The sequence below is a fragment of the Lissotriton helveticus genome, chromosome 10 (assembly GCF_964261635.1).
Source record: "Lissotriton helveticus chromosome 10, aLisHel1.1, whole genome shotgun sequence".
Taxonomy (NCBI): domain Eukaryota; kingdom Metazoa; phylum Chordata; class Amphibia; order Caudata; family Salamandridae; genus Lissotriton; species Lissotriton helveticus.
Window position 1 is genome coordinate 972,168,868 of NC_136071.1, and position 12,960 is coordinate 972,181,827.

Sequence of the window (12,960 nt, forward strand, 5' to 3'; positions counted from 1 at the left end):
TCTGAATCTGATAAAGCTGTCTCTTACTAGCTATTTCCTATGGGATGAAAATCCCCACTGCCCTATCATGGCCATCCAATGCCTGTCCGAGAGCCTAATAAGTACTCAACATCACATTAATGAACCATTATGCAACCATTACTCTGTTATACCGATCCCATACTGAAGCTATTAATCTGGAGATAATACTTCTTGAAACACTTATCTGTAACTACCTTGACCCAACAACAAGCCAACTCAATTTATGGGTCTCTTATGGAGGCTGAAATATGCATGGCACTCAAAGAAATGGCTCACAGCAGTGTTCCCAGTGCGGATTATGTTTTCTGTCAGAATTTTTCAAGACATACAAAGCCCTCTTGGTGCCCCACTTGCATTTTTGTATCCGTAAAGGCCTTCTGATTAGGTGAACAACGAGTCACCACGAATACCATTACTGAATTGTGATTTGTATTCTCTAGATAAATCCCTACAGTGTCCATTATCAATGCTCAACATAGACAACAAAGTGTTGAGCAAAATCCTTGCGAATCACCTCCTTCCGTGATTACACAGGTTGGTCCCTTCAGACCGGTCTGGGTTGATTTCCCATAGGGGCATCACCACAAATGTCAGGAGATTATTCATTATTCACAAGGCTCACCACGACATGGGCCCGAAGTACCTCAACAGCCGCCTTTTTTTCTACACACCCACCCGCCAGCTCCGATCCGCCAGCCTCGCCACCGTCCCACGAATTCGGAAGTCCACCGTCGGAGGAAGATCCTTCTCCTACCTGGCAGCCAAGACATGGAACTCCCTCCCCACTCACCTACGGCTGACCCTGGATCACCTCTCCTTCAGGAAACAACTCAAGACCTGGCTGTTCGAGCAATAGCGACCCCCCCCCGCCCTCCCCCCCCAGCGCCTTGAGACCCTTACGGGTGAGTAGCGCGCTATACAAATTCTTGTGATTGAGTGATTGATAGGTGCATCACCTCAAATGTCAGGCGATTGTTCCAGCTTTTGTTATATCCTGGCCCAGATGGGAGTATTCCTCTGGTGGTATCGATTGACTTACAGAAAGCCTTCGACTGTCTTAAATGGAACTTCATGTTGGCAGTGCTGGTTAGAATGGACTTAGACATGGGCTCATAAAGTTGATTTGTTTACTTAACACAAGTCTTCACTAGGGTAAGAACAGGTTGCTACATCTGCAAGCAATGTTTTGTGGAATAAGGCATAAGATAAGGGTACCCACTGTCTCCCATCCTTTTTTCTTTGGCCATGGAGTCGCTGGTTGTGGTCTTCAGACAAGCAGCCATAGAAAGAGTTAGATGTGGAGGATCCCTGCATGTCCTATAACTATGCACAGAGCCTATCCTTTGTTACATCTATGATGCAGTGATTGTTTTTCCCAAAAGGCAAGTAATATTATCATTCTAGCCTTCAATAATGTCTTTTCCATCATAATTGGCACTTAATATTACAGTAGCAGTTTATTATCATTGATGAGAACATACAAATTGATTAAAAATCTGTGATGAATCAAGGCTCGCCACTCAAGAAATATCCATAGAATGAATAAAATAGCATTTTCATTATTTTAACTTAGACAATAGAACATTGTTTAGACTTGCATTCAATTGCATAGTCTCCTGTGTGACACAGAAATGTATCGAAGTACTATTTTAGATTTATGTGACTCTATTTGATTTATGTTTATATAATAATATATTTCTTGTATTAATTTTATATCCCTTTTAGTCTGATGAGAGCTCTGACCTGGCCGAAAATATTCCAGACTGGCGAGGTGAACTGCTGAGTGCTATTCAAGATGTCTTCCTAAAGGAACATGATGTTCTAGTGGCAGCATTTCAAACAAAGTTGGCAGCAGTGGGCTCTACAGACACAGCTGTGCTGGTGAATCAGTTAGAGCAAAGATTACAAGAGCAGGTAGGGAAACCGGCTCATGTTCAGTCAATATTTTCATCGCATATACAGCAGTTATCTGGAAGCAAATGCTGAAAAAGTCTTTAATAACCAATTGAGACTTAATTGAAAATGGTATTTGTATATTACACATTTACATTTGATTTGTTTGCAGGGGATGGAACATATTAATGCAATGGACTGTATTAACAACGCTGATCGAAGAAGTTTGTTGCTAGAAATTCAGTCTCTTCGTGCTAAAAAAAGTGGCCTACAAATGGATCCCAAAAATAAAACACAGATAGATGCAGAAAGCCAAGGTATTTATTTGTGAATGTTTAGGGTGTAAGAATCGGTGTGTTTTTCACTTTTTCTTTTTCATTTCTCAGTTATTCTGTTATAGTGTACAGAAACAAAGTGATGTAGATGAGGCACTTTATCATAAAAATCAAGTTTTCATAATAGGACTATAGTTGAGCCTAACAACGTAAAGGTACAATTTAACAAACAGGGGTCTATAATTAAAAATATGTTTCCCAAGTGTAGAATCAAAAGAAGGAAGAAAGGCCATGACTTATAATTATACAATACTGGGAAAACAGTAAATTTGCGTTCTAGTTTACCATTGCCATGCAGTAGATCCACCCCTGTACCATTAATTTAAGAGTTAAATCTGAACCTAGTAGGGCCCTTCACTTGTGCCTGTACGTTCTGTTTATTGGTACTTTTGTTCTCCCCTTTTCCCCTCCCGGTTGTTGCATATTGGGCTATTTTTTTTATCAAAATATTTTCCCTAGCAATTTACTGTTAAGTGCCCCCCTTCGATAAAAGCAAGGGGATTCCTGCTGTATACAGCTGATCTGTGAACTCACTGATGCACCTGAGGAGACCAGGGTAGATCATTTATAACATGTACAAATGTCAATTAACGGATGTTAAAAAGTAAGAGTAAAATCCCTTGGAATGGCAAATTGCAGTGTGAGAACAATTTTTCTGGTTGTAAAACCCTATGGAATCCCCAATTCTGTAGGGTTTAACGCATACATTTATTACTTGCTCTGAACATGAGTGGGTTGGGAGGTGATTGAGGAGAAGATCATTTCTGGCAGGGCGGATCATTGTATGCTTCCCTCCGCTCCTATCTGTGTCAGAAAAAACAAGGAAATAGGCTTGGCTGTTCGTCCAATCCAAACACCACTAATGAGTGATCTGAGAAATCACTCACTTTTAATTCACAATCGCCTCATGCAGAATTTCACTTGGTAACGGTTGTGTATGTAAATGTAAATGTATTTGTATTTATATAGCGCAGTTCTACCCAGAGGTCTCATAGCGCTGTATTCATACCGCTGTGGAACCATCCTGGCTTTCCTGTGAAATGTCCACTCCTGGGCACCCCCAAGGTGAAGCCAGGCATCCAAGCGCTGCTGGGGCCGTTGTGGAGATTAAGCAAGCTATTGCCCAGAGTCACAGAGTGGGACCCATGATTAGACTAGGCACCGAGGCGAGAATTATCAGGTCCGGGGAAATTGAGTCCAAGAGCCGCCGAGGCAGGAATTGAACCCTGGTCCCGGGCCAGACCTCTGCATCAGGGTCTGCCGCTCTAACCATTGAACCACGCTTCTCCATATGGAGACACACTTGAATCGGCTGAGACTAGCTAAAAGATTCATAGAGGGTTCCCTGGGGGCGTTTAACGCAGGGTGGGAAGCAGGTTAAGGAAAAAAGTACCAAGATAGTTGTCCTCTTCACCTAAGCAGCAGTGCCTTCTCTATGGAAGAAGGGTAGTTGATAGGAATAGGCAAGCAGTTAAACTAATTTCCTGAAATGTAATATAAGTTGAGAACAAAGAAAAGCAGAGATAGGTTTTAGAGTTTTTGAGAGCGAATGGTGCCCACTTAATGTTATTGCTGGAAAAGCATTTTACAGAGGAAGAAGGTAAGGACAGTGGTTGAGAGTCAGTATTAGATCATAGCAGTGCTTAATTTGTGAAACAAAGAGTGGTTGTGTCTGAATCTTTGCCCTTAAGCCGACTGCCAGTCCAATTAAACGTTGTGCACCAAATGCCAAGGCTTTAATATTTTATTCACTACCAGACACTCTGTGACCCTTTTTGTCTTTCTTACAGTTTCCTGCTTTCTGTTTATGATGGTTTTGCCTTCTTTTTCTTCCTCCATTTGTCCAATCTATGTTTTTCCCTCTCTTGTACTTTGTACATATATGATATGGAAAAATAGGTGTTGGTCCACAAAACTAAGCACCGGTGCCCCCACCGGCAACCACTGGCTCAAATTAAGCGCTGGATCCAAGACTGCAATAAAGGAGTTGCAATCTGGGTAAGAAGCTATGTCAATATTAACATCATTCAATTGTCGGTTGATTCAAATGGCAGATGAATAATTGCGCAGAACCATTTAATCAGCTTCGCTACTCGTGTTGGAACCTCAATGATCCATCTTCTATTACACAATTATTTGTAAAGTTGTTTACTTATATTATAAGAAGCCTCCTATATGCCTTTCCGCCCATTGCCACTCCTGCACAGAGCTCAGAAGAAGATCAAGAACTAGGGGCCTAAGTCATTCTTGTGCCTCCAGATTGGGCACGGAGAGTCTGGTATCCCAAGCTACTGAACATGGCCGATCAGGATGCCTGTTGGGGAGGATCTTCTGTTGGAGCAACAAGTGAGGTCCCCCACCCAAAGCTATCCAGTCTCTGCCATCTTGCGTGGAGATTGAGCGCCAGCAGTTGACCGCTTTCGACCTTCCTCTCGAAATCTGCAACATCATCTTACCAGTCAGACGACCCTCAATCAAGATGGTATACGCCTGCAAATTCCCTATTGTACATAGGTTTCTTAAAGGTCTTGCTCATCTTTTCCCTCCTTCTTCATTTATCATGCCTCAATGCGACCTTAATCTGGTCTTAACATTCTTGATCTGTGCTCCTTTCAAGCCTCCATAATTGTACCCTCAGGCTTCTTACAATTAAAACAGTCATCCTTGTGGCTATTTCCACTGCCTGAAGAGTAAGTGAGCTGCAGGCCTTGTCATCTAAGCTGCCTTACTTTTCAGTCTATCTTGACAAACTGGTGTTTCGCCAAGAGCATCCTTTCTCCGGAAAGCGATTACTCCACTTCACGTAGTACAATCCATCACACTACCTATTTTTTACGCTCCTCCAGGCCCCACTAAAGAAGAGGAGCGACTCCACCATCTGGAACCAAAAAGAGTATTGTCGTTCTACCTTAACTGCATACGAGAGTTCCGGGTGGATGACCAACTCTTCATGGGGTATGTTAGTGCCAAGAAAGGTCGGGCTGAGCAGAACCGGACCATTTCTAGATGGGTCGTGCTCTGCATTAAAATCTGCTTCACATTGGCCAATAAGCAACCTCCTGAAGGCTTGCAAGCTCATTGCACCAGAGCTAAAGCTGCGACAACTGCGTTTGCCCATTGGGTCTGCCAGGCAGCAACGTCGACTTCCCTGAATGCGTTTACCAATCATTACTGCCTTGACAGTCAGGTCCGTAGGGATGGCCATTTTACCCGTTCGGTCCTGCAGGAGTTCCTTGTTTGAAATTGGTCCACAGACTCACCGCCAGGGATGGTATTGCTTGGGTATGTATTTTGAGGTAAGGAATCTGCAGCTTGAAGTCTCGATCAGGTGAACAATTTTCATGCCTTCTGTGTCGACTTATCTGGTAGAGACTATATCTAGCTGCTGATTTCTGACCGACCCACCCATCCTCCCCGCTCTGCGATCGGATTTCTAGGGACAGGGATTTCCCCTTTCAGGGACCTAGTTTTCTTCACCAGTGGTCAATGTTCTTCATGGTTCTGCGCTTCTGCTGTGGATAGTCGTGAAAAGAAAATAACGTCCGCGGTCCTGGGTCGTCTCTATATAGGGGCCACGGGTGTCACTTCTCGTGTAGATGGTGCAGACTACGCATGCGGAGCTAAACAACACCTCTTGCTGGCGTGCAGGGGTACTGATCTCGAAATAAAATTTAGATCCAGTCTGTTGACTGATAAAATCTAAGGTAAGGAACCTGTGGCTAGATATAGTCTCCACCAGATAAGGCGTTACCAAAGGTAAGTAACTTGTTCACAAAGTTGAAGGCACAGCTTTTTTCTGAGAATGACCAGCAATGGGACTGTCCTCTTAGTCTGCAAATCGTGATTCTCTTGCATTTCTCCTCATCCTGCCGTCCATATGCCCAAATCAAGTTTTGTTTTGCACTGACCAGCAGGTATGAAGTATTCCAAGAGATCCTCCCAGGGAGTTATCTTCTCACCAATCGAAGGCTGCTGCATGTACAGCGACTTTGGACACTCTTGATCGTATTTAAATCATGTTTTCTATAGTTCCTGTATTAGCACCAGGTCTTCCCATCCTAACATCTTTTTGAGGTTTAACAACAGCTTGTAGTGCTTTACAAACTCCTTACATAAACATTATTGAGACAAGTGTACCTCCAAACATTAATCAGAAAATGCTGCTACTAGCAATTTTACTGCTGAATGCTATTCAGTATGTGTGCCATTGAACCCTGGAAATGGCTCATATCTCCCGTGTGTTAGTGCTTATATGAGAACCAGTTGAATGATAAATCAAATGAGGCATGACTTAATGATGATCAAGTAGGTGGCACCTAATTTTCTGAAATGCATTGGGACCATAATTAATGTAATTGTTATTCACCCAGTTGACAGATGAGCTGCTCAAATTGACATTGTGTTAGACCTTGTGTAGAATCCTCTTTTTAAATTACACTTTGCTAAGCAAAATGTGCAGTGTAGCATTCGAAAGGGAATTGGTCAGGATAGTTGAATTGCAAGTTACAAGCACTTGTTATGGAGTATTTACCATGTGTTGAGAAGAGCTCTCAAGTGTCCCAGCTGTATGCACGAGTAGCTAATCCAGTCCAGGTTTTTCATTATGATTTTATAATGCGGTCAAAAGGTTTCTAAGTCCCAGCATGCTAAGAGAAAACTTGGACTGGTTCTACTACTCGGTAAACAACCGTTTCAACTCAACTTTTACAACGCCTACTTTTACAACGCAATTTTTACAACGCAGGATCCTTTACGACGAATGCCTTTACAACGCATGATATTACATCGCAGATGCCTTTACAACGCATGCCATTACAACGTAAGTATAGGTAAGTATATAATTACAAAAAATATTTTATTTAATTTTTTTTAAATATTTAAATATTAATTATTTAATATATATTATAAAAAATTATCATTTATAAAAAAAAATTAAGTAATTTTAATATTAATTAAAAATTGTACCCCTACATTATCCAGCACTTACCCTACTATGACACCCCCCTGGAGTTAGAATAGTAATTTTTACCCCTACACTATCCATCATTTACACTACTATTTCACCCCCCTGGAGTTAGAATAGTAAATTTTACCCCTACACTATCCAGCACTTACCCTACTAGTTCACCCCCCTGGAGTTAGAATAGTAATTTTTACCCCTATACTATCCAGCACTTACCCTACTATTACACCCCCCTGGAGTTAGAATAGTAATTTTTACCCCTACACTATCCAGGACTTACCCTACTATTACACCCCCCTGGAGTTAGAATAGTAATTTTTACCCCTACACTATCCAGCACTTACCCTACTATTACACCCCCCTGGAGTTAGAATAGTAATTTTTACCCCTACACTATCCAGCACTTAACCTACTATTTCAGCCCCCTGGAGTTAGAATAGTAAATTTTACCCCTACACTATCCAACACTTACCCTACTATTTCACCCCCCTGGAGTTAGAATAGTAAATTTTACCCCTACACTATCCAGCACTTACCCTACTATTACTCCCATATGGAGTTAGAATATTATTTTAAAACAACTACATTATTTATAAAATATATATATATTTTGAAAAATAAAATAAAATAAAAATTAAATTAAATTAATTTTAAATAATTAATTTAAAAAAAAATATTATATACTTACCTATACTTACGTTGTAATGGCATGCGTTGTAAAGGCATCTGCGATGTAATATCATGCGTTGTAAAGGCATTCGTTGTAAAGGATCCTGCATTGTAAAAATTGCGTTGTAAAAGTAGGCGTTGTAAAAGTATGCGTCGTAACGTCATACATCCCTACTACTCACGCCAACGACCTGTGAAACTTGAGTGCTGTGTGACAGGGCTGGTGAGATCATGTAAATCAGTACAGTGCAGATGATCCTCAAAGTATAACTTTGAAATCTTGTTAATACCTTTCTGAGTGAACTATTGAAGTAAAACTGTGGTTTATAAAAACTTTTCTCTTTAGGACTGATGGAGTACAATATGCCAACAGAACACACTCAGATCCACAAGAAACTTCCTGAAGTTGGTGGTTCCAAAGCCCAATCAACTGAACTCCACGAGCAGCTCCATTCTGAGAGATTGTTGATAGCTGAGCTTAAGACTAAACTTGCACAAACTACGTTGGAACTTGACTCTGCACTGAAATTACAGCACAAGCACTCTAAAGAACTTGAACTTCTCAGGTGAAGTTTGTTGTTAAGTCTTTTAATTGTCAGAGGGCTGTTGAACTAACTTTCTACAACAAGCATACTATTCCAGTTCAAAAGAACTTGCACTATTTCTTTACACAAAATATGTTGCCATGAATGAGTGACCAGAGAGCTCTTCTATTGTCTGGGGCCTAGGTGTGTGGTGGAGGAGTAGATGTGAAAGATAGATAAGCAAAATGTAAGTGTAATTACCTGATAGCTATAATTTACTCAACAGGTCCCGTGCTGTATTTCTTGGTTTCTGTAATGAGTGATCAGTGATTTGCTTTGATAGTCAGCATTATAGGTCGTGTAGTTGGGGCAGCATTAGGGAGTCACAGGGAGTAAAATAATGTAGGCAGCTACATATCCCCAGTGTAGCCAGACGGGCAGTATGGTGGTGCATGCATGCATGTACACCAAAAGGGAGGGTAATGAGAGACAGCCAGTAATCCGTATGCAACTTACACAAGACCGACATGCTGCAAAGTGATTAAAGTATGCCATATAGCCTTGAAAGAAAGTTGGTAACATGGGCAGCAACCATGCACATTTTTGAAGGTAGGAATACTACAGTAGTGATTGTCAATGACTTGGATGAGGGAGGTACCTGTCCTTTGTCCCAAACCAGGAAGCCTGAGGATGAAAATTATGTGTCTCTTGCTCAATCAATCAGGTGAATTGTAAGCGTGGTACTCACCTGTGAGGGTTTCAAGGCACTAGAGGATGGTGAGGGGGATAAACAGCTCTGTTCAGTCGAAGAGCCAGGTCTTGAGTGTCTTCCTGAAGATGTTCAGGGAGGGGTGCGTCTGATGTCGATCGGGAGCTCGCTCCAGGTCTTGGCCGCGATGTAGGAGAAGGCTCTTCCACCTATTCTGGCTCTGCGGATACGCGGGGTTTCGGTGACGGCGAAGTCGGCGGATCGGAGGTTTCACTTGGGTACGTGGAAGGAGATTCTCTCGTTGAGGTATCGGGGTCCGGTGTTGTGGAGGCATTTGTAGGCGTGGGTGAGTATCTTGAAAGTAACTCTCTTCTCAATGAGGAGCCATTGGAGGTTATGCAGGTGTTGGGTGGTGTGTTTGTGTCGAGAAATGCTGAAGACGAGTCTGGCTGTGGCGTTCTGTATGGTTTGGAGGTTGCACAGCAGAGATTTGTTGATCCCGGCGTATAGGGCTTTTCCGTAGTCCAGTCTGCTGGTTATGAGTGCGTGGGTGACGGTCTTCCCTGATTCGAGGGGGGTCCATTTGAAGGTCTTTCGGAGGATGTGGAGGGTGTTGAAGCAGCTGTAGGCTAATGTGTTGACCCGTTGGGTAATGGAGAGGGAGTAGTCGAGTACGATGCCGAGGTTTCGGCTGTGGTCTGTGGGGGTGGGCTGCCGATGGCGGTAGGCCACCTGGCGTTGTTCCATGACGCGGGGGAGGGTCCGAGGACCTCTGTCTTCTCCAAGTTGATCTTCAGGCAGTTGCTGCTCATCCAGGCTGCCACTTCCTTCATTCCTTCCTGGAAGTTTAGTCTGGTGATGAGGGGGTCCTTGGTGAGGGAAAGGATGAGCTGGGTGTCATCGGCTTAGGATACTATGCTGAGTCCGTGCCGTCTGATAATGTCTCTGAAAAGTAGCAACCAAAAATGTGTGATCCTAAGAAAGATCTCATTCTCTTTGAGGGGATCTCTATTAATAAGCATAAGAACAAAGTAGTTGTGACCACAGGTGGATCCGAGAACACTTTTAAAAATATAAATATGCACTTTTCTCTAGAAAAGTCATAAAAAAAAAAAAATAATAATAATTTGACAGTCTAAATTTTCATATAATTTTCTTATTGTCTTATTGTCTAAACGTGGTACACTTCTAATTTAAAATGATCTCTAAATGGGGAAATAATGACAAGAAAAACTCCTTCAAAACCTTTTTGAAAAGTGAGAGGAAAGCCAAAAAAAAGGCTGCAGCCTAAAGTGACTGGAAATACATAATTTGGCCCTTTAATGGTTAAAATACCACCTGTATGTCACCATTCCCTGTCAGTGACCGTTGCCCGCATTCTGTTTTTTCTGGCTCCAGGCAGAAGAATGCTCAGCCTTTTTGGCGAAAAAATATTTCCAAAGCTTTGCATGAAGCATTTCATTCAACATCTTTGGATGTCAGGCATACTCATTTTCTGATTCCTGAGAACAAATATTTTATGAGTTAACCCTTCCTGCGTTAAAAAGAAGGCGCACACTGATCCTTATGACAGCTTCATAGTCTGTCTCCCGGATTCTCATTGTTGCATTCTCATTTTTCCTATGAAAAAATAAAAGGGAGTGCTGGCCCAACAACATTCCAGGTCTTGTCTTCCTCCCTGGAGACTATTTTCTGGGTTTTTCCCATTCTGTATACCCCTTTTGCAGCTGTACTACCCCAGTGGCTGCATATACTGCTGCAACTCAGTGGCTGGCAAAGAAGGATTATGGCGACTACTACGAGGAGGATGTCACTTACCTCCCCATTGATGACAGTTTCTGCCAGATAATGGACTTGTCCATCTTTAGAGCTGTATCCCATGTGGTGGCACCGATGGAGAAGTGTATTGAAGAACTGCAGGCGCAATGCCAACGACCCATCAAAGTGAGGGAAGACCTTTCTGGGCCTCAGAGCATATATTTCACCTGTATGACTCTCAATAACAAAGTTTTTGGGGGACAGTGGAGCCTTCTCACTGCCAGCACCTAACCTAATATTGCTCCAAAAAGTCTTGCCCCTTCTATTCTTATGGGGGTCAGTGTGCACACCGTATGACACCCACTGTCACAGTGCCTATTCCCTTGGGAATTTTAACAATTTCAAACAAAAAAGCACAGGTGCACCTGCACCACATAAACGCTGATTTGAAATAGGACTCGTTTTAGTATTCACAGAACAGTAGATAGCAACAATCAGAGATCTTCAATTCAAGTTCTTTATTCCATTTTCTTTTTTTGTGATAAGAGCAATACAGCCGACGCGTTTCGTCCTGCTATAGGACTTCTTCAGGGCGAGGGTTCAAGTGTATATGCGATCTCTGTCGAGCGGTATTATCAATAAAAGAGGAACTATCTCTCCTCCGTTTTGAATTATATTTCAAGAAACAATCCACATATCTGAAAGAAACAGGTTAGTATTAGATTCCTTACCTTAGAATATCCCCAGGCGTCAGTCTGGATCCGGAAACTTTTGCGTAGCAGTACCCCTGCGCGTCGGTAGGCGTCGTCTGCAGGCGTCCCCTGCGGCTCCGCGTCGTCGGCGTCGTGCGCCGTGATGACGTCGCTGGAGTATATAGACGCCGCCTCCGCGCGCTGACGTCAGTTCTTCTTTTTTCCGCGCCAGTTAGCGCAGATCCGAAGAGCAGTACTCCGGTCTTTTGACCAAGTGTTTGTAAAATTTAATCTTTCTACGGTGCCGGTAGGATGCCTGGGTTTAAGAGCTGCGACGAGTGCGACCGCATGATGTCGGTCACCGACCACCATCGACTCTGCCTCCGGTGTCTGGGCGCGGACCACGACGTGGAGTCCTGCGTCGACTGTCGGGCCTTGACTGGAAAAGCTAGGTGGGAGCGGTCCCGCAAGCTTCTCGAGCTCCGGGTGTCGGCCCCGCGTCGAGAGCGGTCCCGGTCCGGTCGGAGGTCGAGGGAGCGGTCGAGGGAACGATCGCGGAGCCGCCACCATTCCTCCGGCTCGTCAGGTAAGCACAAGAAGTCGGGGCGTCGCCATCGCACCCCCGACTCCCCCCGACGCCCGCGTAATGCGGCCGGGGGCTCGGGTGACCCCACCCCCGCGTGGGTCGCCGACGCCGTCTACCCCATACCCGTCGGTCCCTGGGGAAGGCGCGTCGCGTGAGGAGATCGAGGCCTTCCTCATTGCTATGAGGGCGAGGTCTTCTCCGGCGGGGCCTTCGGCGCCTGCGGGCCCGTCGGTCCCGTCTGGGGGCCCGAGCGGTTCGGGTGCTCCTGCTCCGGCGCCGCCGGCGGCTCCGGCCCCGGCGCCGCTGGCTCCCTCTGGTTCGTCGCCGGCTGGTCTCCCGGCCTCTCCGGCGTCGGTTCCTGTGGGCCAACCCGTGGTACCGCCCCCGCGTGGTGCAGCGACTCCGCCGTCGGCTCCGGCCGGCGTCGGGTCCCCGGCACCGACGCCGCGCGGCGCCACCCCCCTTTCCTCCCCGACTCCGGACGCGGAGTCGGACCGGCGTCGGCCGACGCCGGATTCGACGCCGATGGGGCCCGTTGACCCCGACGTCTATATCGTCGACCCAGAATATGGGTATGATGACGATGAGTATGGAGAGGGTTGGGAGGGGTCTGAGGACCCTCTATCCCGTGCCTGCCAGTATGATGTGGACTGGGTAGGTGATCTGGGTGATGCCAGTGGCCTGGACGAGTCGCCCAACCCTGGGTTTGTCTCTCCGTCCCCTGTGGCGTCTGAGGCAGGTGCTGCCTATTCGGTGGTCCTGATGAGGGCTGCCAAGGCCTTGCACCTTGAGCTCCCCGTCGCGAAGGTC

At 44.9% G+C, this 12,960-nt stretch overlaps 1 protein-coding gene across 2 annotated transcripts in view; it reads left to right on the forward strand.

Moving 5' to 3' along the window:
• Positions 1 to 12,960, forward strand: part of AKAP9 (A-kinase anchoring protein 9) — a 647,464-nt gene that overhangs the window by 494,850 nt on the left and 139,654 nt on the right. For both annotated transcript variants that reach the window (XM_078663639.1, XM_078663638.1), the window contains 3 exons: positions 1,747 to 1,935; positions 2,087 to 2,231; positions 8,228 to 8,447. In XM_078663639.1, coding sequence (XP_078519765.1) covers positions 1,747 to 1,935; positions 2,087 to 2,231; positions 8,228 to 8,447 — 554 coding nt within the window. The remainder of the gene's footprint in view (positions 1 to 1,746; positions 1,936 to 2,086; positions 2,232 to 8,227; positions 8,448 to 12,960) is intronic.